The following is a 25,811-nucleotide window of genomic DNA, read 5'->3' as shown; positions in this document are numbered from 1 at the left end:
GTCTGGAAAAATCGTTAGTACAGACTTGGATGAGAATTTGAATACTTCTGGTGGGCTGTGTAGTAAGACAAGCTTTAACATTATCTGGCAAAAAACGTGATGTAGTTGTTAGGCTGCTGCTGTGTGCCTGGGCATGCTGTCCTCCCACCAGCAGGTCTGTCAGGGCCTCAGACACTGCTCAAAGGCGACTGAAGATGCTAGAATTAGAACAATTTGCCAAATGGAAAACATTGCTGCCCTCCACTCTTTCCTTACCTCTCAATGGCAACAGGGAGTTGCTCAAGATGTTGTCAGATGTTGTCTCTGGCAGCACAGAGGTCAGGTACAGAGAGGTTTGCACAGATCTCACAGGTGTGGGATGGAGGATTTGAGTCCATGTGGGAGCTGCAAACACTGAAAGCCCTGGTAGCAAAGAGATATTAAAAATAGTTACTGCTCTGTTGTGTTTCAATATGTGCACACGGATGCTCCTGTACCTGCCCAGAGCATCAGGATTGGGCTTACAGCTCTTTTGGCAGTGCATTAATGAGAAGGGTACAGTTCCCTCCTTCCTCCAAATTGCAGCCTGTCTGTTTAGGCAAGGAATTGGTTCAACACAATAAGCAAATCACCTGGACAGCCACATTAAAATCCCTCACTGTGTTCATGCAGCAAGTCTCCCAGCCACATTCTGGCCATTCCTTGGGTTGTGAACTTTTTTTTCTTTTTAGTTCCGCTCTTGCAACAGTTTAAGCAAATCTGAAGTCTTATTTATAACTTCCGTGTTAGGCAAACATGCAATGACTGATCTTCCCACAACTTCTCAGTAACTTGCCACTTGCTGACCTGTTTGATCTCATTTCTTAATTTTGCTGAATGTGTTTCACTGCCAAATGCTGCAGCTGAGCTCAGCACCTCACAAAAAGCAACACCCATCTCTTATTTCTGTATTTTTCCACCCTAATATACACAAAGATGTCTTTACTGCTGCCATGTTTTACCTGGATACAATTTTATGCAGGGTTTTTTGGGGTTTTTTTTGTTACTTTCAGCATTCCTTCTGCATCTGACAAGTCAGACTGAGGCTGTGTGTGCATTTGTGCATGCACAAGTGTAGGATAAGAGACCTGGGAAGGAGTACTCAAATTCTTAGCATTGTATTGTGGTGTATCTAATGGCCTTTGCCATAAATTAATTTGCCATAAATAAAGCACAAGTCACACCCCTTTAAAAAATGAACGTTTCTTTGTGCTCTCTTCCATCCCCACCTAGGATGAATCAGTGCAGCCATTAATGCAGCCAAGTAAAATCCATGTCCTCCTCTTGGTCCTCCATGGAGGGAACATCCTGGACTCAGGAAGTGGTGACCAGAGCTCCAAGCAAGGGGATGTCAACACCATCACCACCGTGTTTGACACGGTGATGAGGGTGCATTACCCAGCTGCTCTGGGACACATTGCCATCAAACTTGTCCCTTGCCCAGCCATCTGCTCTGAAGCATTTTCCCTGGTGTCCAGGTAAGTTGATGCAGTTTTATAATAGAGTAGGTTTTTTGGGGTTTTTTTGGATGGTGTTTTTTGTTGAGTTGGTTTGTTTTTGTTTGGTTGGGTTTTGGTTTTTTGGGTTTTTTTTTTTTTGTGTGTGTGTGTTTTTGTTGTTGTTTTTTGTTTCTTTCATTTTTGGTTTTGTTTTATTTATGTTTCCCTGAGATGTTCTGCATGTAGCATTGGGAGCTCTGACCATGCTTTGAGAATGCATTTATTAATGTACCAGCCAGGCATTCAATCTCGATTTCATACTTAGCTGCAGTGAATACAGTAATCATGCAGCACAAGTTCTGAGATTGATTTATTCTAATTAATCCAATAAATACTAAGGATTTAATTCCTTGTCTGAGGGTTGTTCTGTCAGTGTAAGTATGTTGTCCTTGAAGATTTACGTTTGATGGCAGGGAAAGATTTATTAAGCCCTCACCCATTCACAGAGGAATAAATGGCCTTTCTGTCTGTTATGAGCCACAGCGCTTGACTGTACACTGCCTGCAAGTTGTTTTGCCCACATTCCCACTGTGTCTTGCCTTCTGCAGCCTCAGCCCCTACAGTTACGACGAGGGCTGCCTGTCCAACAGCCAGGATCACATTCCCCTGGCGGCGCTCCCCCTGCTCGCCACGTCCTCCCCGCAGTACCAAGAAGCCGTGGCCACTGTCATTGTCAGAGCCAACCAGGCCTACAGTGAGTTCATCAAATCCCAGGAGGGCACCTCCTTCAATGGCCAGGTGAGCCAGGGGCTGCTCAGACCCGCAGCCAGAGGAAGAACAAGTGAAGCAATTTCCTTCTGAAATTCTCTTTGCCTTAAATCTCTCAGGGGGGATGAAAACACGACAGTGTTGGCTTGCAATAAGGAAGTGTTATGCTTTTCTTTTTTTTTTTTTTCTTTATGAGAGGGAGGAATTATTGCTTCTGCACTGTCCTCAACCTTTGGGATTGGAAGCAAAGGCTGAGTTTGTATTCAGAAATGAAGTTCCAGAGCTGTGAAGTTAATCAGGTTTCAGCATGACACACCTTGCCAAGCAGGAGTGCTGCCTTTGTTACTAAACATGGTCTCATCCCCAGTGCAAACCAAGGCTGTTTAAGCATTCCTGGCTTTAAGGACCTTCAGCAGCTCGTGCTGGAGCTGTTGCACCCATGGGTTTATTTTTTGAGGCTGTGCAGCTGCTGCAGCCTGTGAAGAGCCTCACACCTGTGAACAAAGTGACTCTCCTGGCCCCACGAGGGCAGACACGTTGGAGGAGCTGTCACACTGCACTCTGCCATGTGGTTTATCCACCCTGAGCTTCTTCCCAGCCCACCCTCTCCTGCTCAGGATCTTGGTGCTTTACTGTGCCTGTGTGCTCATACCCCTGGAGGCAGGACACTCTTATCCCCTCAGGATACAAATGAGGAGAAGCTTCCCTGAGGTAGCAGAGGCAGCTGTCCCACCTGGTTTCTGCAGGTAGCACGAGGATCAGGGCTCTGTGTTTCTGTCCTGTGTGGTGGGGACAGCCAGGACACCTGAGCTGTGGGAGAGAATGAGTGTCTGCAGAGGCAGTGATGGAATTCACTGGCTGAACAGTTTTACTGATGAAGGCACGGGGCATCCTGTTACTGCAGCTTGTCCAGTTGTAATCCAGCACTCTGTCCAACTGTTAGTTCTGAACTAAAGTCAAGGGGCTTGTTTTTTTAATTCCATTTTTACTCCTCCTCCCTGTCCTCCCCTGCTTCTGTTTCCTGTCTCAGGTCTGCCTGGTAGGGGACTGTGTTGGGGGGATCCTGGGATTTGATGCCTTATGCTACAGCAATCAGACCGTGTCCGAGAGCCAGAACAGCAGCCGGCGAGGGAGTGTGGTGAGTGTCCAGGTAATGCTGATCCCAGTTCCTCCACAGACCCTGTGTTCAGTAAGGATCTCCTGAAACAGCAAAGACTCTGTTCCTAATCAGTGGCAGACGTGTCTTAAGGTGCACATGGGTGTCAGTTTGGGTGTGTTTGCTCTAAGCAGGGATGTTTCACCCTCTGGTGTGAAGCATCACCCACACTTCAGGGAGTGATTTGGCCTGGGATTCTGTATTGGCCTCAGCTGGATCTTGGGGTAGATGGGGAGAGGAGGACAGGAGGGAGGTGTTACAATGTGGGTGTATTTTTAATTCAGCTAAATCCATACATTTCGAATCCCAGGATACCGACCTTCTGTCTCCTGGAATAACGGTGAACAACAGCCACTGTTCCAGTGGCTCTAATCTGGAAGCCAGCAGACACCTCAGCAGGAGCAACATTGATATTCCTCGTAGCAATGGAGAAGATCCAAAGAAGCAGCTGCCACGAAAAAGGAGTGATTCATCCACCTATGAACTGGACACGATAAAGCAGCATCAAGCCTTTCTTTCAAGGTAAGAAAGATTTCAGATTTGGAAGGAACAGATCCTGGAGCTGAGGGTGGTGTATCTGTAGAACCTGAGTGTTGCTTTGTCATCCTGTGATAAGCAAGGTGGAGGGAGACAATTTAGATTAGAGGGTTATCGATGTCAGTTGTGTTGTATATGCAGAAAAAAATTAACAGCTTTTTTTCTGAGTGGCACTGAGAGAATCCAGCTTCTCTGCTGCATCAGTGTTGCAATGGCAAGAAGCCCTTTAAGCTGTTGTGTGACAGCCAAGGCATCAGGGAACTGCTGCTCTGCTCTGCTCCAAGTGTTGGATGGAGGTCAGGAAGCAAATGGAGAAATCATGTAAGGGAACTCAGCGAAGCAGAACTGGGATTCCAGCTTTGTATTAATTTTAAAGCATCTCTGAAACCTGATTTTCAGTTATGCTGTTCCCTGCCAGGGCTGCTTCATTGCACCAAGGACGTGTTTCAGATTTGTTACTCACTGTTGAGGTTCCCCAGTATCACATTTTTAAGCTTTTTCAAATGGACATTCAGAAATGTGTCTGTTAACCTAACCCATGGAATTTTCACAGCAGTCTGTCCATGGCCACTGGTCATTTGGGGATTATTTCTGTAAACCCAGAGGATTTTCCTGACTGAATCTTCTTCTTTAGCCTCTGGGACTGGACAGCCCCGACATTTTGCTCCTGCAGACCTGGAGGAACTGCAATAAATATGCTCTTCATCCCTCTTCTCTCATGTCCCAGGAACTGGGGAGCAGTGTCCCCCCCAGCAAATCCCATTACCTGCATTGCAGCTGCATCCAAGGCTGTTCCTTTTGCCCTGTGCTCAGCTGGAGGCTTGCCCTGAATTTCTCCCCCTCCATCACTGCTTGGAGTCATTGTTTTAGCACAGGGATTTGTGTTGTCCTGCCGTGTCAGGGCTCTTTTGTAAATGATTTATAGGAGAGAGAAGGTATCGAAGTGAATGTTTTTGGTGCACAGAGATAGGATATTCAGAAAGACAGCTGCATTTACAAAATCCACAATAAGGTTCTTGGCTATTTCCAGCAGGTTAATAAAAGGCAATCAGGCTCTTGTTCTTGCCTCCTCAAAACAGTCTCCTGTATTACAGGGAAAATATGAGTTGTGCAAAAATGTGCTGATTCTCCTCCTTGTTATTGACCTCAGGGGCACAGACTCAGTTAAGGAAATCAGGCTGGCATCTTGATGCATTTTTACACCTATTTTAGAATAAGTGCTGGGCCTGATGTGGATAATGGATTGCTCATTTTGTTGCTCCAAATAGCTTTGTGCTGGTCCTTGCTGTTCCATCTCTGCAGGGCTCTGCCTGCACCCAACATGCAGCACTTGTGGGTCCCTGGCAAGAGCTGTTGGGATTCAGTGGGTGACAGATTGGTGCATCTCTGCTTCTTAAGAGTTTTATGTGGTTTTAAACCTCCCTTTAGACCTTGGGCTAAAAATTAGTCTCTTCCCAGAGCTCAAGACCAGGATTGCCTCAGGGAAAGGGGCAGGTTCAAGCTGCAGGAGGAGCTCTCTCTGCATGTCTCTCATCTGCTCTGTGGTGCAGGAGAGGCTGGGGAGCAGGGATTCACCTCATCCCTGATGAAGGGGAAGATGGGGAGCAGGGATTCACCTCATCCCTGATGAAGGGGAAGATGGGGAGCAGGGATTCACCTCATTCCTGATGAAGGGGAAGATGAGGAGCAGGGATTCACCTCATCCCTGATGAAGGGGAAGATGAGGAGCAGGGATTCATTTCATCCCTGATGAAGGGGAAGATGGGGAGCAGGGATTCACCTCATCCCCTCCTGCATGTCAGCAGGCTGTTGCTCCCACTCCCATCCCAGGACCTTGTTCTCCCAGCCAACACCAGCAGAATGCCCCATTGGCCTCTGCCATCAAGGAATGATTTTTCCCATGCAGAAACCAAGCCCTGGTGTGACGTGGCTTCGAGCAGGAGGTTGGCAGAGCAGAGCCAAGTTTTCCTCCAGGGCTCAGCAGACGGGCAGCCTGGCACACAGGGACCTTTCTGTCCATGCCCACTGCAGATTTCAGCCTGTGCCAAAGACACTCATTTTTATTCATGTATCAGACCTACCCACTTCTCTGGGATAATGCCCAGCAAGCCAGAGCAGCATCTGGAGATTACAATCACACATTTATTTTACATTCAGTCCTTCTGCACAACTACATTATTTCTGGCTGTGCTGTACTTGTATTATTGTAAATGAGTTGATTTGCTTCTGAAATCCATAAGCTCTTGTTTAATTAATGCACACAGTACATCTGCTGCTCTTTAAAGGGAGAACAGGGCACTGTAGGTTGCTTGAAGCATGACAGATCCAGAGTTCCCCTTGGCTCTCATTTCCTTTGATTGCCGAAAAGACAATACCAAGTTCCCGGCTAAAGGAGTGAAGATGCCCAAATTGCTCCGTGCCGTGCCTGCTCTGCTTCTTCCCTTCCCCACGAAGAGATGCCGTGGGAAGCTGCGTGGACTGCACCAAACCCTTCCTGCACCCATCCTGCCATCGGGAAAGCTTTTCCTCTGGTGCCTTTGCTGGAATCCCGTCGCTGTCACCCTGCCTTCAGCGAAACCGAGCGTGTTCTGAATGGCTCTGCACCCCTCACACACCGCAGCAAAGCATTGCATTGCATCTCGTCAGCTGAAGCAGCTGCAGCTCCACCAAAGGTGCCTTGTTCTCCGAGCTGTTTCAGGGCCGTGCAGTCGGCACTCTGATCACAGACACAGGAACAGGCTCGTTGTAGCTGTCACCGCTGTAACCCCCCGTTCTCTCTTTTGACACGGCTGTTTTGACTCCCCGTGATGTGTGTGTGTGTGTGTCTGGCATCAGTAAGTTATCATTCCCTGGCTGGGAACGGGGAGAGCAGAGCCGTGCAGGAGCGTGTGTGCAGCTCCAGAGGGAACGCGACAGCGCAGCAGGAGCAGCTTCAGCATCCTTTGGGAATGGTGTTCAGCACAGGAGCTGTCTCTGGGATGATGCCTTCGTTATTTGCCATGGCAGGAAAGCAAAGTCTGCCTGAAACCCGGTTTTCTTCCCCCAAAAGTGGGAGCATTTGCAGCTGCTCCTGGGCTGTGGCTGAAGGGTCTTTGAGGAACGACTCTGGTGCTAAGGATGGTGGGAACAGCCCTGTTTTGGGATCACAGCAGTGCTGGGCTGTCACTGCCCTCAGAAATGGTCCTGATGAGCCAGAGCTGTTGGATGTGAGGATGTGACAAGTACTGGTCTCCACCCGGGGTTTTGTTTTGGGGCCACAGTACTGGCAGGAGATTTACATCATTCCTGACTCCAGGCCAGTAAATTCTTTATCCAACCCGATTCTTATGGTATCCATTTCTCCTACATGTTTTATAGAACCTGTTCTGATGCTTTTTAAAGTGTTTGCAAACACCCTCTTAAGGCACTGCTGGTACTGCCTTCAACTCTCTGCTTCTGTTTATGAGATAACCCACTACAGCTGCCACTGGAATCTGTACAACCTGGAGACCAGAGAAATTTGCAGCTTTGTGCCTTTGTGTGTGAATAGAAACATCTCAGAAAGCCTTTTGTGAACCAGGTTATCAGTGTTACACATCTGTCATTTCACTTTCCCACATCTAGATTGCAAAGAAGCAACTCTCCCTAACGTGGGGGTGGATTCCCAGGATTTTCAGCTAAGCATTCCTGCTGCTTTTTTCCTTCAGTGTCCAAGGAAAATGTGAATTTAAATCTCTGTGCTAAACCTGTGCATTGCCCAGCCTTCACAAAGCAAAGGTGGAATTTTGCAAACAGATTTGACACCCGAGACAGGGAGGAAAAACTGGACATGTTCTATATAGTAGCAGCAACCATGATTTTGACTCCTTAAAGAAAAACCATTTTGAGGAGATGGTGTGTAAATGAACTTGCCTGAAACTTAGATTTGTACATTTAAGTGATGCCACTGCAGTGGGATCATTGTGGGTTGATTAGCACAGTTCCTTCAGTGAAGAGATAGAAATTATATCAGCTGTCAATCACTAATCCGGGCTTTAATGATGAAAATGCAGTGAGAATATAATCCAGACTTTTATTTTCTGTTCTTGTCCCAGTTTACATTCCAGTGTCCTGAGGAACGACCCCACATCCAGGAGATCCAGCAGCTCCACGATGCTGGATGGAGCAAACATTGGGAAGTTTGATTTTGAGATCACCGACTTCTTCCTCTTTGGTTCTCCCTTGGGTCTGGTGCTTGCACTGAGGAAAACTGTAATTCCAGCTCTTGACAGTAAGTCCTGCTGCAAACTGCTCCCTTGGTGGGTGGTTTAAGCACCTCCTGGTGCACTTGCAGAAGTCTGGTTAAACCCAAACATTTCCGTCTCATATTTATTGCACTGTGAAAAAGCAGATCTCTGTGTGCTCTACGCACCACCGATTGTACCCTTTCCAAACGTGAAAAGTGCTGGGCAGTTCTGGAGTCTGTAAACATTGTCATAAATTGTTTTAGCTGACTAAAGTAGGAGGTGAGGGAGATGATAAATCTCTTGCAATTTTGTAACCCTACAGTCCTCTTTTTTTAGAGACAAATATTTGCAATATTCCAACGAGTAATATTTTGATACTTGAAGGATTTTCTTCTTTTCAGTCTTTCAGCTCAGACCAGCTTGTCAGCAGGTCTACAACCTGTTCCACCCTGCAGACCCATCTGCTTCACGCCTCGAGCCTCTTTTGGAGAGGAAGTTTTACCTTTTGCCCCCCTTCAATATTCCCCGGTACCAGAGGTTCCCGCTGGGCGATGGCAACTCTGCAGTTTTGGGTAAGCCCCTCTGGGTCCACATTAGCTGATCAAAGGGCTACAGCCACGCTTTACATGAAGTTATCAACACAATTGGAAATGGGGAGAAAGAGAACTGGCCCTGTAGCAATCGTTAGCCTTGTTCCTGATTTACCAGGAGAGGAATTTTCTTCCAGTGAAATCAGTGCCTTGTGTCCTGTGTGCCCTCTGTTTGTCACACGTGGGCCTCCAGCTGCCGAGGGTGATGAGGTGGTGACCTCTCTGTAAAGGCCTCTGGTTTACACCCAGACTGGTGCTTGTGAATGAGAGTGAATGAAACACAGTTGAGCTGGCAGAATTTAGGACTTGGAGGGCCAGAGCAGACTGGAGGGAGCAGAGTCTACAGTGAGACGATGATTTACTTGTTTGCATTCCGTTTGTCTGATATTTGAGTCGTGCAGGACTAAATGAAGAAGACTGTTTACCAAGAGCTGGGTAATTCTGGGGACCCTCTGCATCATTTTAAAGTTGAAAATCCAAAGAAGTGGCCTTTATATGTATCAGTGTCTTCAAATATTGTAATTGCTCAATCTAGAGGTTTAGATTTGTTAAATGGGCACAAACTAAACCCCATGTTTAATGAAGTGAATAAAATGCTTTTTGCAGGCCCCACTCACTTGTCAAATTTAGCCAAGATCTTGCTGCAACACTTTTTAAAAATGGATCCACCCACAACTGCATTTGTACCCAGGCCAGTTACAACAGCTCAGGGAATCTATAGCAACTTGAAGAGCAATTTGCTTTTTGGGTGTATTCTAGGTATCAGCTGCAAGGGGCTTATTACCACAAAATTACAGCTTTCTCTTAAATACATTCCAAAGGCCCTGTTCTCCCTGAACCCAGAGGCCCCATTGACACTAAACCTGTGTTCTGGTTATCATTCTGGACAGCAGCAGGAACATTAGAGCCTCCCTGGACCTCTGAGTTGGCTGTGTTTGGAGAGACACTTGCTATGCAGTGAAGTTAAACAGCAATTAGCTCTCCGATGAGAAGGGCAGAGTGATTGCAGAACCTCCAGGTCTGAGCCTTGTTATTTTAAGAGATAGTGCTCTGCCTTGATGAATAAAACAGACAGAAAACAGCTTTAAATTCTCTTTTCCTGTAAGACAAAGCCTCTTCATTTGCTTATCAGAAAGTAACAGGCCATTCCTTTCCATTAGAGTCCGTGTAGTGATGGACACGTTACCCAGAAGGACGAACCATGATTCACCAAGCTGCTCCTGAAGTTAATGTTCACTGGAGGGCACTCCAGAAAAGTTAATTGCTGCTATAATTAAGCCGTATGTTTTGCTGATCACGTAAAATTCAGGTGCTCAGTTGATAATTGGTTTCGTGCAAAACCTTGTGGAAGGCTGCTTGTGCACATCTCCTCATGCAGGTAGCTTTTCTGGGAGTCCACAATTCAGAAAGCCTCTCAGGCTGGTTTTTTTCCCCCCATTTTCCCATCTGTACTAAATGCTGGTCCCTGTTCCATTTAAATGAACTCGCAGAGTAAAATCAAACTCACATCCCTGCTTACTCCTGTGCTTTGCACTGTGTAGGCTGTGAGTCTGATTCTGCCCTTACAGCATATTTTTTCCACTCATAGTAAAAAAGATTTCTCTGGATCTGCTGTGTATTTATGGATTTGGCTTAGAAGGGGGTGAAGATGCCTCCCTTTTGTTGTTGAAATGCCATCACTGTGTTCTCCTCTGCTCCCAGTTAATCTCTGATGTTGGTCTGTTTGGAAGTCACCCCTGTTTCGTTTCTTTTACTCTATTTGAAGGTTGTCTGTTCATTGAAGACTCATAATTAAGTGCTGGGGTGTAACTGTTTGTATGTTTAACACTTTGTGGCCGCATGTCTGTTGTTCTTTGTCCTTCTGTTATGTTTTTTTTTTTTTTTCCCCATCTGCTTCTAGTTGAGACAATCCAGAACAATCCCATCCTCCTCATGGAAAGTAGCCCTCTGGGTGCTCTCCAGCACCAGGACAGCTTCATGGAAACAAGTATCCCCGTTCCTGTACTGAGTTGGCAAGATGTTTCCAATAAAAGTGCTGGTTGTGCTGAGTGTGTGTAATCTACACTTCCGTATTGTCTGTGGTGTTGGGTTCTTGGGGTCCTCTTTTGGAGATCACACTGTCGCCTCCTGGAGTTGAAATCTTCGTGCTGTGTCTCAGGCTGTGCCACACGAAATCACCACAGGGGATCACACCTGGCTCTGGGAGAGCCACTGTGGGCAGAGGGCTTGGGGTTATAAACTCTGTGCTGTTCTGTGTTGATGCACAGACTGCTTTGCTCTGTGCTGCTGGAAAGGGCTTTGGCAGAGGCAGTCCCTTCTGCTCCTGCTGCTGTGGTGCTCACCGAGGGCAGGATCCCTTGGGAAAGGCTGTCCTGCAGTATGCAGCTCCCCAGCAGCCACAAATCACCGTGCTCAGGAGTCCAGTTATGTCCATGTTCTGTTCCTTTGAGTGTTTCATGTTTGGACACTCGTCGTGGCTCTGCTGAACACAGCACTGAGGCTTTCACACCCCAGGGTGGCTCTGCGTGTTGGTTATTTGGAATTAATTTCTTGTCTCCCGCCTTCAAAGCAAAGTTCAGTGCATTTGTTTTGCCTTATTTTCCATCACCAATGCTGCATGGCCTCATTTATTCTGATTGTGGCTGGTGCTACGTCTGCAATTTTGATGAGATTTGCCTTTGTTTTGGTTTTTTTCTTCCCCACGTGTCTCACTTGCCCGTTCTCGTTCCTTCCTCGGTGTTTTGCATTGAGAGCTGGGTTCTGCTGCCCTGTTTGTCTTTAACAAGCTGACCCTCACTGTCCCTGAGCAGTTTGGGCTGTTATGTGGTCATACAGGATGGCAACAAGTTTTCCTGCTGGTCTCTCCCTCTGTCTCCTGGAGGTGGAGAGGATTTTTAGGTGTGCAGTTGCCGTGTTGCCTGTGCTGTGAGGTTCTGTCATAAGGCAGAGGGAAATGATCTGGTGCTGTTAATTAATCACTTTGGAGGTCCCTGATGAAATTTCACTGTGAGCTGATGCTGGCTGTGGTCAGGACAGAGCTTGTAGGAGCATCCCTTGCCCATGGCAGGGACTTGGAATTAGATGGTCTTTAAGGTCCTTTCCAACCCAAACCATGACAGGATTCTATGATTCTCTGCTTTTCACGCTGTGGGTCAAGAGCACAGTGTGTCCAAGCAGTTCTTGACATGAGTGTAGCAAGTGCTGAATCCCAGTTCAGCCACTGGACTGCAGGAGATTTCCAAAATCACCAAAACTTGTGGACAGCAGAGATCTGTTGCTCTTGACCTCAGGGCAGTGACTGCAGAGTGCCCAGCACTGACAGTGACTCCAGTGCAAGCCTGTGCTGAGCAGCTGCTTGGCTTTTCTATGGGTTTTAACCTTTTTGTTTTTATTGAACTGTACTTATTTTTTAATTGCTTTCACTATTTCCTGCTTTGGTGCAATAGCTCAGCCTCCAAATAGCACATCTCAAAATCTGTCATTCAGGTACCCCAAGGACTTACCTCAGAAGACGACTCAGAGCCGTTCCCTTATAAGAAATGGATAAATGAATCCAAAAGTGAAAAGAGCACAGCACCAAAATGAGTATTAAAAATTCATAGGTAGGCCAAAACAAAAAAAAATAATGATTTGGCTTCCCATGTCCACTCCCCTGGAAGTGCAGTTAAACCTTGTGCCATGTGGTTGCAGCAGCTGCAGGTGCTTTTCTGGGAGGGTGCTCAGGGCACTGCTCCAGCCAGGCTCCTCTTCCTGGTCCACTGGCCCTGAGTCAGCCCTGAGTCACAGGACAAAGTGCAGTAAACAGGGACACCTCTGTCCTTGCCGAGTGACAGAGGAACAGCTAATCTTGATAAAGGTCTTGCTGCTTCTGGCTTCACTCTGGGCTTGCCTAGGAAACCTCCCCATGGCTGTCAGGACCTGGGCTGTGGCTGGGGACGCACCTCTGCAGTGCTCCTGTTAGGAACACCTGGCTGCAGGTGCTGGGGTCTGTCTGTGCCAGTGTGGCAGCACCTGTGACATCCCACCCTGGTCACCACAGTCCCCAAGAAAGCCCCCCTTGGTTTCAAAATTGCTGCACTAGAGACACGATGCGGATTCAGGAAATATGTTGTTAGGTTTGTGGGGGTTTTTTTCTGCAAGTCAGGTCTCAGGATTTTCTTTGGAAGTTGCTGTCACTGCAGCTTTGGTGTGGAGGAAGCTTTTCTGAGTGGGTTGTAATGCATAAAGCAGGTTTTTCTCCACACTTCCTGCCCTGCCTTTTCCTGGCCTTTGTTTTTCTTAGAAACTGCCCTTTCTCAGGGACAGAGGGTGTGCAGCTTGGGGAAAGGGAGAAGCACCAGAGCAACCTGAGTGGGCAGGAGCAGGGGAGCATTGGGTGGCACCTTGTCCCCTGCAGAGCAAACTCCTGCCACCAACACAGGCAGTGCTGAGCTGAGCAGTTCAGTAATGCTGAAACACCTGAGGCTTTCACAGGAGTGAGAATTGTTCCTCTGGTGACACCAGGATGGGCCTGAAGGGCTGTGTGGTTGGGTGCTTTTGCTGGAAACTCATTAGATTCCAAAATCCTTGGTCAGGCTGAAAAAGAGCAAGCCCAAAATCTCTGTTTCTTCCTTTATTCACTTTCTGAGATCTCAAAAAGGAGTGGAAGTTCAGGCAGAGCTGAGTGAAGGTGGGCTAATGGAGTCAAAGCTGTGACCACCGCAGGCAGGCCACATTGGGCCTTTCTCCTGTAGCACTCTTGAACTTGTCTTCCTAATTCAAGCCACAGGTGCTTTAGGTTAAAGCAGAGGAAGAAGTTCAGGTTTCTCTGGTGGTTAAACCTGAATCTGAGAAGAGAGGGGTTGTTGCAGGGAATGAGACCCTTTACCCTTGAGACCTTTGTGGGGTTCAGTGCAGCTCCTGTTTTCCACTTGGATTGTCTCTTCTTGCCCATGCTGGTGCTTTGTACAGTCAGAAAACAGCGCTGGCCTGGTGGGACCAGCTGGGTTGTGGATCCTGGTCACAGCCTTGACAGCCAGCAGCTCGAGGCAAGGTGGAAAGAGGGGGAAAGTGCTGAGAAAGTGATGCTGCTAATGGCCTTTCAGGCACAACGTGGGCAGTGTGTGCAGCTCATCATCAGGTCAGGCTCCCGCTAAGGCTCAGATCTCACAGTCCACAAAGCTTTTACAGAGAGCAGCTTGTGGCCTGATTTTCCCTGCAGAGAACAGAACTCTTTTACTGACACTTAGCCACACATTTTCTGCTTCATAACGTTCTCTCTCCCTCGGCTGCAGCAGGATTTGTGTGGGCACAGACGCTGCTGCTGCGAACTGAGGGATTGGAGGGAGAAAATCAGTAGCCCCAAGCAAAAAAAGATTGATATTAAAATAAACCAGTTGTTAAAACGGCTCCCTGTGCCAGCCAGGATTAAATCCAGGGTGATCTATACAGGCTGGGATAGGTGGAGGATGTTGATGTGTGGGAGTAATGTGCTCACATTCCTTGTGGTATCTCCTGTCTGATACCTGGGAATAAATCCAGGTGCTGCTCCTCAAGTGCAGCAGAGATGGGCAACCTTAAAAGCATCATGAATTGCTTTGCTTTTGCATGTTACTGCCACGCTGGTGCTGCCTGCTGTGAGCACCTGGTGTTGGCATTACAAACCTCTGCCCTGCAGGAGCTGGGGATATCCCACTTAATTCAGCCTCACAGCATCCACAGAGGGGTGGATGCTCTTAGCGCTGTCACAGAGAGAAAAGTGAAATGCAGAGATTTTAGCGTGACTTTCAGCATCTCTCGTTTTGCCACTCCTGAGTGTTTGAGGTCCTTTTCCCTCCCATCCATATATAAGATCCGTGTGAGCATGATTTTAACCCCCTCCTTTCTGTATTTATGTAGGAAGGGGTTCAGCCGAACTTGGTAAACCTCAGGTTGGGATTTAAAAATCCAGACCTGCCTGTTGTACCAAAAAAAGCTCTGTTTTCCTAGAGCCTGAGTGCTCCTCGATCTGCTGACTGATGGGAGACACAAGTGCTCAGCATCAGACTCCCTTCAGTAGCCCTTTCTCCAGATTAATGAGTGTTGGCTGCATCCTTCAGCAGTAAAATACAAATCCAAATTTAGTGCCTGCCAGGCATGAAGATGTTTTCTTGATTTTTGCTTTTTAATAAGGCTTCTATCTTGGAAACATTCATTTAAATTTAAATCTCTCAAGAAAACAAATACCCCTCTCTAAGGTTTTTTGTTGTTGTTTTCCTTACCTTGGTTATTTTGTCTCGATGTGAATATACAAAATTGTGTGTATTCACATCTGGATGTATGACACATGCTTGTTATTGCTGCTTGAGTAAGTCTGCCTGGGTTTTTCTTTGGATCTGGTTTTTGAGCTACTTACTTTGCTTCTCTCAATCAAAGACTGCTCCTCCAGCCACATGTCTCTGCCTGCTGTTTGCTTTCTTTTCAAACCAAAGCTCCAGTGAAATGTGGGGTGTTTCTGTTTCATTCCAATCAGCTCTGAAAGGTTTTCGCACCCACCAGCTTTGTTTGCCTCCTTCCTCTCCCCCCCTCGAGTTCATCTTGCCCAGCCTCTGTCTGTTGGTCTAATATTTTGATTTCCCTGTTTCAACTTTGTAGCAGATGTTGTTCAGTCTCATGGTGCCGTCTTCGTGGAAAACGCGTCCCTGTCCACCCCCATTTCAGCCCCTCAGTTCAGGGGCTTCCGGAGAGCCAGTGAGATCAGCATTGCCAGCCAGGTCTCAGGAATGGCAGACAGTTACACTGCTTCCAACATAGCCAACAGTAAGTGTTGCACCCCTCCGAGGCTCCGCTCGCTGCCGCTCCACTCTCAGACCACGCTCCGGCGCCGAGCGCCTCCTGTCCATCCATCTCTCCGGGGGGGTGCTTCCCATTCATGACCAAAAGCTTGGAATTATTCCTCCTCCTCCTCCTCCCCGGTCTGCCACTGGCAGTGCTGTGTGTTATCACTCCTCTGGAAGAACAGGTGATGTGTTTGATGGCCGCGCAGGGACCGCGGCTGCGTCACGCATGTTGGACCTTGCTGGTGATGAATTGTTAAAAAAAAACACCAAGATAATAATTGCTGACTCTGAGCACTGTTTGGCTGTTGTGTGAGGTGAGGGTTAATCCAGAGGGATGTTTTTCTGTGCTGCCACGGTAAGTCATGCAGAACTGGCCGGGATCAGCACTTGATACCAGATGGGTAATGCAGGATGTGGCTTGCTGCAGATCCCTCAAATGTGGCCCACAAAAGCAGGGATGAGTAAGCCCCTCTGTAACGCTGAAAGGCAAGGACAGGTTGGCTCAGAACAGAACATTTATTACTTTGCATTAGAAATTCAGCTCTTCTGCAGCCTGCAGGGCAGCTCCCAGTCAGTTATGACCCATTTCCCAGAGCTGAATGAGGAGTAAAAGGGATTTTTTACTTATTATTTTTCCTAAGACCTGCATAACTTCCTAACTAATACAGTGGAGAAGAACAGACTTTGTTAAGTGGAGGAGAACAGCCTATTAATGGCTCAGCCCCTTGTTTGTGTCAGCTCAAGTATGAGATGGACACTGTGTCCTCATGGACCTCGGGTAACTCAGACCAAAGAAAGGCTGAAAACTCAAAAGAAAGAAACCAAAAGCCAAACCAAACAACCCTCCCCGCACAAAACCATGCATGTGACAAAATCTTCAGCCCACCAGAAGATCTCAAAAATCTAGAGATGCGTTCCTGGCACGGGTTGTGAATTACTCACTCCATAATTAATTGCTGAGGTTAATAATGCTCCCGGAGGCAGGTATGAGTTGTTGAAGGTCTGTGGGCGCTGCTCAGGGGCTGTTGTAACCTCCTGCCCTGCGTGAGGCAACAAAATGAGGTTTTCCTGCTCAAAGTGTGTCCGAGAGCCAATACCACACTCCCCGTGTGCGTCCTTTTACTTGTCCTGACATCTTGCTGAGCCCTGCTAAATAGGAATCTGCTTGGGAAGCAGCTCCTGGGGGAGAAGGTGTTTGTTTTGTGCTGCTTTCCCACCCTCGGGGAGCTGCTGGGCTGGCGCACGGTGGTGGTTCATGGGGAGGTGTTTTTGCCAGGGTGATGCTCCGAGGTTGATGTGTCCCATGGAGAGATCTTGTCCTGAGCTGCAGCAGGGTCGGGTCACACAACACTCACCTCTGCTTTCCCCGTGCTCTTCCCCCCTTGTGCAGCTTCTGCTTTGTGTAATTTATTCCTCCACACAGCCATCAAAACCCGCTCCTGAGATCAGGGAGGAAGAGTCTTCCCTCGGCTCCAGGTGTCCCCTGAGCTCTTGCTCTGAGCCTCGTTGGTGTGGGGGTGACATGGAGCCGTGGCACTGAGGGCTGGATGTGATCCATGCTGATCCCCAGGGAGAGCTGGAGGAAGGTCGGAGGGGCGCTGCAAAACCACAGCTCCCTCCCAGGAACCTCCCCAGGGTGCAGCTCCCCTGGTACCGTGAGTTTGTGGAGGATGAAATCAGTCTGTGCCATAATAATAAGTGATTTCTGCCTTTGTTGTTGTTTTGTTTTTTTTCTTCTATTTTATTTTTCCTTTTAGAAACCAAACACCACTTTAATCATTGTAGGGGGTTTAGCCTTCTGTCCCAACTTGCTCTCCCTCACAAATCCCCTACCCAAACCTCGTTCAGGAGGCGTAGGCAGCATAAACACGAAATCCCTGCCAAGGGAAGGAAGCTCAAAGGGCCACGGAGCCGGGCTGCGGGCTGTGCTCTTCAGATACCAGACCTGGACATCAAGACAGGTATTCTGGAGAGATCCACTCCTGTCGGCCTCCTCTCTCATTTGGTAGTCACAGAAGTTCACAGCAAATCTCTGCGCTTTCACTGAGGCACTTGCAGTTTCTGATTGCATCCTAACAAGTATTTCTGTCACTTTGCCCTGAAGATCGATCATAACACCGCTAACAACTTGGGAGCAGCAGGAATTCTTCTGGGCAGAGCTGAGGGGACAACGCTTCTGCCTCCACCGCTGTCTTTTTGAGCATGGAAGAGTCAATCCTGTCTGCTTCCTGTAAAGAATCTGAAATTACTCAAGCTGGGGACTTGCATGAGAAATGAAAGTTGGGACGTGACCAGGAGCTGTCAGTTTGGAAGGCAGGGAATGAGAAGAGGCTGCGAGGAGGTGCCCTGTGAGCTCTGGAAAAGCCACATTGATCTGTCAAACCTTGCTCCTCCTTCCCATGGCTCTTCAGAAAAGCGGGGACTGTCAGGATGAGGGTGGCCTGGCACCCTCATGGCCCATGGGCTTGTGCTGAATCCACATCCCTCTGCATTTGCTGTGATGAGAACTCTGTGCAGGTCTCTGGAATGAGCTGGTGGATCCATCTTTTCACTTCAGCATCTGTGCTCATCACCAGCCAGATTTCCCTTTGCAGAGGGGTGTGTTGGATTGTACCTTAAACCTGGCAGCTTTCCTGGAAGTCCTTAAAAAGGAAACATTGTCACAGAGACAAACCGAGCTTGAGGAAGCCCTTGTCAAAGCCCCAGCTTGCATCCTGCATGCAAACACAAACAATTCTTCTGCTGCTCTCTTGGTCTCCATCTTTTCTTTCCTTGGCTGCTTTTCTGGGCTGGAGTGCACAGGCATTGAGGATTCCTTACTGCTGGGAAAGCAGCCCGTGGCTTTGGGGTCTGAGGCTTTGGACTCAGACCTGCTTTTTTCCAGGGATTGGGGCAGGATGTGTGCATGGGCAGAGTTCAGGGCAGCTGAGGCGTGGGGGTGTCCCAGGGTGAGGGGTGGCTGTCAGACACTTGTGTGTGCGTTGTTGGCTCCCTGAGGGAGAAACTTGTCTGTTTTGTTTGTATCCCTGCCCTCTACAAAATCCCAGTGTATTTTTCAGTCCCCCAGGCAATGAAGTCCCAGTATTCCCAGGTACTTGTCTTGTTGCTGTGCCCCTGGGGAGGCTGGGCTGCACATCTTGGTTGCCTGTCCCATGGTAGCCCAGGAGGGCAGTAAGGATTTGTTGGGGACTACCAGCCCTGTCAGCATGTGCCATATTCCCTGCCTTGTGGTGCCTTTTAGCATCCTGTGGATTCCCAGCATTCAGTCCTCTTCAGTGTGGCCAACACCTGGATGCAATTCCCTGGTGAAAGCTAAAGGAGCTGGAAGCAGGGCAGAGCACATCCATCCTTCCTCTGACAGCTCCAGGGAGATGTGTTGCTGTCTCTATGTTGTGCTCATTGCACAGGAGCCTTGAGCCGCTTCCCTGGGTCTGAACTAACAGCCAATTAACCTGTCCTCCAGTGCCTTCCTCTTTGCTTAAACAAGGGAGAGCTCACTGCTGGTGGCCGTGAGTTCCTCCCTCGGTGTGAGCAACACCCAGCCCTGGGTCGGTTGTTCCCCCAGAGCAGCAGGACCAGCCAGGGAGCAGCCTCCTGGCGTACCTGGAGCCCTGGAATCCCCTTTGTGAAGCCCCTTTGTCTGAACGAGTGTTTTGCCCCTGTAGTTGCTGCCAAGTGGTGGGGAACCAAACGGATCGACTACGCCCTGTACTGCCCCGACGCCCTCACGGCGTTCCCGACCGTGGCCCTGCCTCACCTCTTCCACGCCAGCTACTGGGAGTCCACAGATGTTGTCTCCTTCCTGCTCAGACAGGTACAATCATCCTCTCTCCCTCACCTCCCTTGGGTTGAAAAATACGTAGGGCTCTTTGTTTTCTGCAGTGCACCTTCCATATGTTGATGCGTAGAGGTGAGAAAATACCCTTTGACCCTGCAGATCCATTTTCTTCCCTTCTTCTTTTTTTTTTTTTTTTTTTTTTTTTTTTTCTCTCCTCACCTGTGGTGTTGGTGGTGGAGCTGCACACATACAAACTTCATGGATGTGCTGTCACACCTGCTGATTTGGGGCTGGGTTTATCATCAGAGCAGGTTTCAGATGGGGATGCATGGAGACAGCCCAGGGCAGTTTCCTCTCAGATCCATAGTGGCAAAGGTCAGTGGCACACTTGTTTCTTGAAATGATCTGTGCTCTGTGTGTGCCAGGTTGGAGCTCAAGTCTGAAACTGAAACTTCTCATAGGACAAATAAAACCACCACCAGATACAATAAAACCAAAGGGGAAGTTTTATATGAATTCCACGTGAATTGGTAGGCAGAATGCAGTTCTCCATTTTGCCTTTCTAAGTTGTTGTTGTCTCCTCTAGGAACTCATTAGGATTTAGTCCTTGTTCCTGCAGCACAAAGCAATTCTAGGACCAGGAGAATGGGGATTGCTGGTGTCTGGAGTCTGGCACCTCCGATTTTATCAACCTATATTTGGCCTAAAATTCAAATTTACTTTCTAAAATGTGTTTTTCCCTAAAAGAAATATTTTCCCTTCAGTTCCTTGGGGATGAGGGGGAGTTATTTGCCTTAAAAAACATGAACTCCCCAGGGAATGACACTTAGAGCATGGAGCTGGAAAAAAACAAAACTCAAAGCAACTCTGTGGTTTGTGTTGCCCACTTCGGCACCGGGTTTGCTTTGTGTTAGTTCAGCTGCTAAACCCTCCCCGTTCTCCTCCAGCCTCCTCTGCTGCAGCACTCAGTTATTTATGATTCTGTTGGCAAACTTTATTTCAGTGTTATCTTCCAAATAGTGTGAGAACCATGAACAACAGCAGTGTCAGCGCCGGCGGCAGCTGAGCAGTGCTGATAATCCAGTGAGACCCTTCTCTCCCCAGGCTGTGTCCAGGCTCTGCCTCCACACTCCTGGCTGGATGATCCCACATCAAACTCAGCCTAAGAGAGAACTCTGTGCAGGAGGGGGAACAGTCATGGCAGTCTTACACACAAAATGTTTCACTCGAGAAATAGCCAATTACTCAGGTTTAACCTGGGTCTGTAGCACTGTGTGTTGTGGTGTTTCAAACCTTGTGGCTTGAGTACCTGGAGGTACCTCTCCATCCATTCTAAGCCTGCTGGTGGCTGCCTGGGTAGTCAGTCTTGCCCAGTGTCTGTCTCTGTTCCCTCCTCTTTTGCCTTGAGACCAGGGTTTTCCTCATCTTTTGTTTTCTCGCTGTCCTTTGTCAGCACCACACAACTGCTTCCCCTAATAAGGACTTGTTTCTAATGGCCTTTAAAAGTCATCTCTGGACAAAATGTAAAAAGTTGTTGAATAGTTTTAGTCTCCAAAGATTAAATCTTGTTAAAACAAGCCCAGATAGGATTCAAAATACATTCCTGATTTAAATAATTTTCTGTAAAACTTGTTGTTTTGTTTACATTGGATTTCCATGAGCTCCCGCCCCAGCAAGCTCATCCTCCCTGGGGTCCTTTTTCCATTTCCCTGGATGAAAACCAGCTTCAGCTCTGCAAAGAGAGCTGGCCTGTGTCAGCCAGGCTCAGCTGGAGAGCTGTGACCTCACAGAATATGTTCAGGACCTTGTAAAAGAGCCCACATTTAGGAGGCTTCTAAAATTTTTTGGTCACTAAGGTCTACTGGCAGTTCTGGAGTTCTGTGTGTAGGGTCACCTCCCAGTCCTGCAGTGCTGTGAGTTTTGAGCTGTCCCCCAGCCTTTGGGTGTTATTCTTCCTTTTCCATTCTAGAGATGAAGAGCAATCTAGGTAGGATTTAACCCTCCTTGCTCCATGTTCCTGCCTCCCATCCCTGTCAGGAATTGTCCCACAGAACTGGCTGTGGGACCAGCACGAAGTCCTGGAGCTCTGTCAGCCTCAGAGACGAGGCCAGGATGGACAGACAGCCTGGGCTCTGCCTCACAGGCAGCCAAGCCAGAGCCCTGTGTGCCTCCACAGGGCTCAGATCAGCGAGAGGAGCACAAGCCATGGGACAGGAGTTGGGAATTTCAGTAGGAATTAGAAATGAGCTGAAGGCATCTGTCGGCATGCGGCCAGTCAGAGCAGCTGGTGCTGGATCTCTTATGGAATGGGGGAAGGCTCGTGTTGCCTTGCAGACCGTGGGAAGGACTAGTGAATCTCTGGAGGAAGGGCAGGTATCTTAGTGCAGAGCTCATCCCGCTGTGTTTGAGTCAGTTTTGTACCTCCTGACAATCCCAAAAATCTACATCCCAGCCAGGATTTAGTCAGAAAAGGCCACTTGTCCTGTCAAACCTGCAAACTGACAAGCAAACACCCAGCAGCAAACCCAGGGGCCTCTCTGCATGCATTGCCCTTCCTCACCACTGTCTCAGGAGAGGCAGAACAGCCAGGCAGGAGGAGAGGGCTGATGCCTTGGTGGGATGTGTGCTCCTGCAGGTGATGAGACACGAGAACTCGAGTGTTTTGGAGCTGGATGGGAAGGAGGTGTCCGTGTTCACCCCCTCCAAGCCCCGTGAGAAGTGGCTGCGCAAGAGGACGAACGTGAAGCTCCGGGTAAGGGGGGTTTTGGGGCTGCACAAACTGCTCTGATTTGGGCTGCACAAACTGCTCTGAGGGCATGGCACAGACAGAGGGTTGTGTTGCATTGCTGGGCTGTTTTAATGGTTATATCCTCCTACCTGGGTTCTTGTAAAAGAGCAACCCTAAAGATGTGTGTCAGCAAGGTCTTCTCTCAGCCTTGAGTCTGTAAAACACAGGAAGTGTTGGCTGTGGGTCAGGGAACGAGTCAGAATGGAACATCTTTCAAAGTCCAATAATACCAATTCTCAGCTCACTTAAATGCCCTTTGCTCCCAGTAAAGTCTCCAGTTTCTGAGAGGGCAATTCTGTGCTAGAACTGAAACAATATCAGCAGATTTCTCTGGCAGCTGTGTGTATTTCCTCTTTAATTCCAAAGTGTGAGAGTTAATAGAGAGTATCGGAATTGCACGTACAGCCTGCCATGGAAATTGGCTCTCCAGCACTCCAATCCACCCATCAGTTCAGGGCACAGAGCCTCACCTCTGCCATAGGTCAAATTCTTTCCCAGAGCTGAGGGTGGAGTGGAGGGGGGGAATAGCACAGAGAAATCCATGCTCCAGTTTGTCCAGTTATATTTGGCATTTCCCTGTGAGGTTATCCATTGCTGAAAACTGTTTATTTTCTTTTTTCCCCTCTCCCCTCTTGCCTCGAGCAGAACGTCACAGCCAACCACAGGATCAACGACACCATTGCTAATGAGGATGGGCCCCAGACCTTAACTGGGAGGTTCATGTATGGTCCATTAGATATGGTCACCCTCACAGGAGAGAAGGTACCGTGTGTGCTGGGGGGTTGTCACCATGTGGTGACAATTGCAGGGCAGAGCTGGTGCTGGTCAGTGCTCCCTTGGTCCCTGTTGGGGTTTGCTGCCCTTGTGTCCTGGCCAGGTTCTCCTGCTCAGACTTGTGGGTGCCTCCCACCAAGAGCAGCATTTGTCACCGAGGCCAGGTTTCACTCCAGCCCCTGATGTCTGGGTGCTGCCCAGCTCAGCTCTGTGAAGTGCAGAGGGTTGGGAGCAGGACCGACCCCGCTGCCACCCGAAGGGGCTCGGGTGGGATGTCCCTGTGTCACCCCGTCCTGCTGGGGGTGACACGGCCTCGCTGTCCCCAGGTGGACATCCACATCATGACCCAGCCACCGTCGGGGGAGTGGGTGTACTTTGACACAGAGATCAGCAACAGCAGTGGCAGGATTTCCTACGTGATCCCCGAGGAGCGGCGCCTGGGCATCGGCGTCTACCCTGTCAAGATGGTGGTCAGGTGAGGGGCCTGGGGCTTGCAGAGAGGAATTGGATGGCTGTAGAACATGGTCCCTCCTGTTGCTGGGTAGGTTCAGAGCCTGGTTTGCCAGCAACACAGGCAAAGCCATTTGTACTCTGCAGCTGTAAGGGGAGAATCCACATTTTATTCTGGCTTCTGCATCACCATCAGCAGGGGAATTCAGCTCCCACTGCAGGAGCAGGTCTTCTGCACCTCAGGGCCTCATGGCCATCTGCAAAACTGCATTGACTGAGCATATCTTGAAGACCATAAACTTGTCCTTGAGGGACAGGACTTTGTACTTGTGATGATTCATAGCCCAGGGGCTCCAGCTCAGCTCCACTTGCTGGTGTTGGGCTCTGGGAGGGGGACAAGGGGACCCTCTTCTTGGTGGTGAACCCAGCAATGTTTTCCTGGGGGGTAACTTTTGAGTGTCTGCTGCCAAGGAGTGCTAATCCATCCCCAGTTGAACACAACGCCCCTCACACACTGCCCATTAGTTCTCTGACTGAGGGTGGCATCACTGTGGGAGCCTTGGGGTCAGATGTGGGAGCTGCTTTGGGTTCGTGGTGCTCCGCAGGTCCTGGTGACGCCTTCTGGATGTTTTGTTGCCTCTAAGCACCTGCATCCCTTCCCTCAGGGGCGACCACACGTTTGCTGACAGCTACATCACGGTGCTGCCCAAGGGGACGGAGTTTGTGGTGTTCAGCATCGACGGCTCCTTCGCAGCCAGCGTGTCCATCATGGGCAGCGACCCCAAAGTCCGCGCCGGGGCCGTGGACGTTGTAAGGTCAGAGCAGGGCCTGGGGCAGTTGATCTGACACTGGCCTTGCTCTGCAGTCCATTGACTCGTGGCTTTCCTTCCAGGCACTGGCAAGACCTCGGCTACCTCATTATCTACGTCACGGGCCGCCCTGACATGCAGAAGCAGAGGGTGGTGGCGTGGTTAGCACAGCACAACTTCCCCCACGGGATCGTGTCCTTCTGCGATGGGCTCGTTCACGACCCGCTGCGGCACAAGGCCAACTTCCTGAAATCCCTCATCACCGACGTAAGCCTGGCTCTGCTGAAATGGGATGGTGGCACGGGTTTAGATTGCTCCTCGTCCAACCGCCACCGTCAGCACCAGTCTCTTGGCAGCAATGTGACCTGCAGTGGAAGATTAATCTGTTCATTTTATTTTCGTCCCTTTATTGCTCTACAAAAGTGTCTATGCTGTTAAATTGTGTTGCCTCTGCTCTGCACTGCTCCATTTCATCACTGCTCCTCAAACCCCTAATGGAACAGAGGCAGTAGGGCCTCCCTTCCCTCCACACGTGCACTTTTTTATCTGCTTGGTGGCTTTTTGGCTGCCTGTGGTGGAGACAGCAGGACTGAGAGGGAATGGAGCTGCTGCAGAAATGGCTTTGCTGGGAGACTCCATAGAGATCTTCCAGGTGTTTGACCCTTGGGAGGTCCTGATGTTGCTCAGCTTCGAGCCTCAGAGAAGCTCCAGATAGAACAAAGTTTTTGTGTCTGGCAGGTGAAGGAGTTGTCAGTATCCCAAGCACTTGCCCTGCCTTGATTAGCAGGAAAAGCCTGTCCTTAACTTTCTTAGGCTCCCTTTTTTGCCTGAGTGGCAGTGGAGGGAGCAGCTGGCCCTCAGTCGCTCTCTTGTCCTCCACAATTTAGGACCAGGGTCAGAAATCCCATCTCCCTGACCTGTGTTTCTGGGCCCAAAGCTGGCCAGTGTGTGGTGGCACCAATGTCCACACCTCCCCTGCCAGCCTCTGCTGCAGCCCACTACAGAAGGAGGTGTCCAGGAGCTGCTCTCTGCTTGGAGTAGAGGCAGAGGTATCCCTGAAAAGCAGCAGGTTTTGCTGCCTGTCCCTTCTTCCTCTGTCCAGCAGGTAACAGCAGCTTGGCTGTGAAGGGAATACTCCTGGCCAATGATTCCTGCACAGGTTTGCAGCTCCTCTTCCCTGTGACAGCAGGGAAGTGTGCAGCATCCTTGCCCCCTGCAGACCTCAAGGGAAGGCTGTGGATCAGCAAGTGGAGATCTACTCTTGTATTGCTGTCACTCCTCTTGTCATGACCTGTAAACATCCCCAGCTCTGTTAATTAGCACTTCCCTGGGTGGTTCGTTATCCAGCTGGGAACTCGCATTAGTTCCAGTGACCTGACATTCCCACAAAAGCTGTTGGAAAACCCAAAGCCCAGCCTGCTGAGCAGCGTGGGGTGGCCTGTGTGCTCTGACCCTGCGTTGCTTTCTGTCTCCCCAGCTGCACATGAGGATCCACGCGGCGTATGGATCCACCAAGGACATCTCCGTGTACAGCTCCATCAGCCTCCCGCCCACGCACATCTACATCGTTGGCCGACCCACCAAGAAGCTGCAGAGCCAGTGTCAGGTAGGAGCCAACTCACCTGAGCCCTGCCAAGGGGCTTTCATGGGAGGGAGGTGGGAATTTGGTCATCACAAGTCTGGTCAACAGGGTGGGAGCTGT

General features: G+C 49.2%; 1 protein-coding gene across 7 annotated transcripts in view; it reads left to right on the top strand.

The window, feature by feature from the left end:
* Positions 1 to 25,811, top strand: part of PITPNM2 (phosphatidylinositol transfer protein membrane associated 2) — a 122,677-nt gene that overhangs the window by 92,554 nt on the left and 4,312 nt on the right. For 2 of the 7 annotated variants that reach the window (XM_066331717.1, XM_066331716.1), the window contains exons 11-26: positions 1,252 to 1,496; positions 2,066 to 2,255; positions 3,256 to 3,375; positions 3,692 to 3,903; positions 7,992 to 8,167; positions 8,525 to 8,695; positions 10,614 to 10,763; positions 15,326 to 15,490; positions 17,268 to 17,471; positions 19,176 to 19,324; positions 21,924 to 22,040; positions 22,722 to 22,838; positions 23,177 to 23,325; positions 23,966 to 24,115; positions 24,193 to 24,376; positions 25,587 to 25,715. In XM_066331717.1, the coding sequence (XP_066187814.1) occupies positions 1,252 to 1,496; positions 2,066 to 2,255; positions 3,256 to 3,375; positions 3,692 to 3,903; positions 7,992 to 8,167; positions 8,525 to 8,695; positions 10,614 to 10,763; positions 15,326 to 15,490; positions 17,268 to 17,471; positions 19,176 to 19,324; positions 21,924 to 22,040; positions 22,722 to 22,838; positions 23,177 to 23,325; positions 23,966 to 24,115; positions 24,193 to 24,376; positions 25,587 to 25,715 (2,628 nt within the window). The remainder of the gene's footprint in view (positions 1 to 1,251; positions 1,497 to 2,065; positions 2,256 to 3,255; positions 3,376 to 3,691; positions 3,904 to 7,991; positions 8,168 to 8,524; positions 8,696 to 10,613; positions 10,764 to 15,325; positions 15,491 to 17,267; positions 17,472 to 19,175; positions 19,325 to 21,923; positions 22,041 to 22,721; positions 22,839 to 23,176; positions 23,326 to 23,965; positions 24,116 to 24,192; positions 24,377 to 25,586; positions 25,716 to 25,811) is intronic. The other 5 variants (XM_066331718.1, XM_066331719.1, XM_066331720.1 and 2 more) reach the window with 5 other exon arrangements.

Source organism: Sylvia atricapilla, chromosome 17 (assembly GCF_009819655.1).
Source record: "Sylvia atricapilla isolate bSylAtr1 chromosome 17, bSylAtr1.pri, whole genome shotgun sequence".
Classification (NCBI taxonomy): Eukaryota; Metazoa; Chordata; class Aves; order Passeriformes; family Sylviidae; genus Sylvia; species Sylvia atricapilla.
This window is presented reverse-complemented; position numbering and strand designations above follow the sequence as displayed.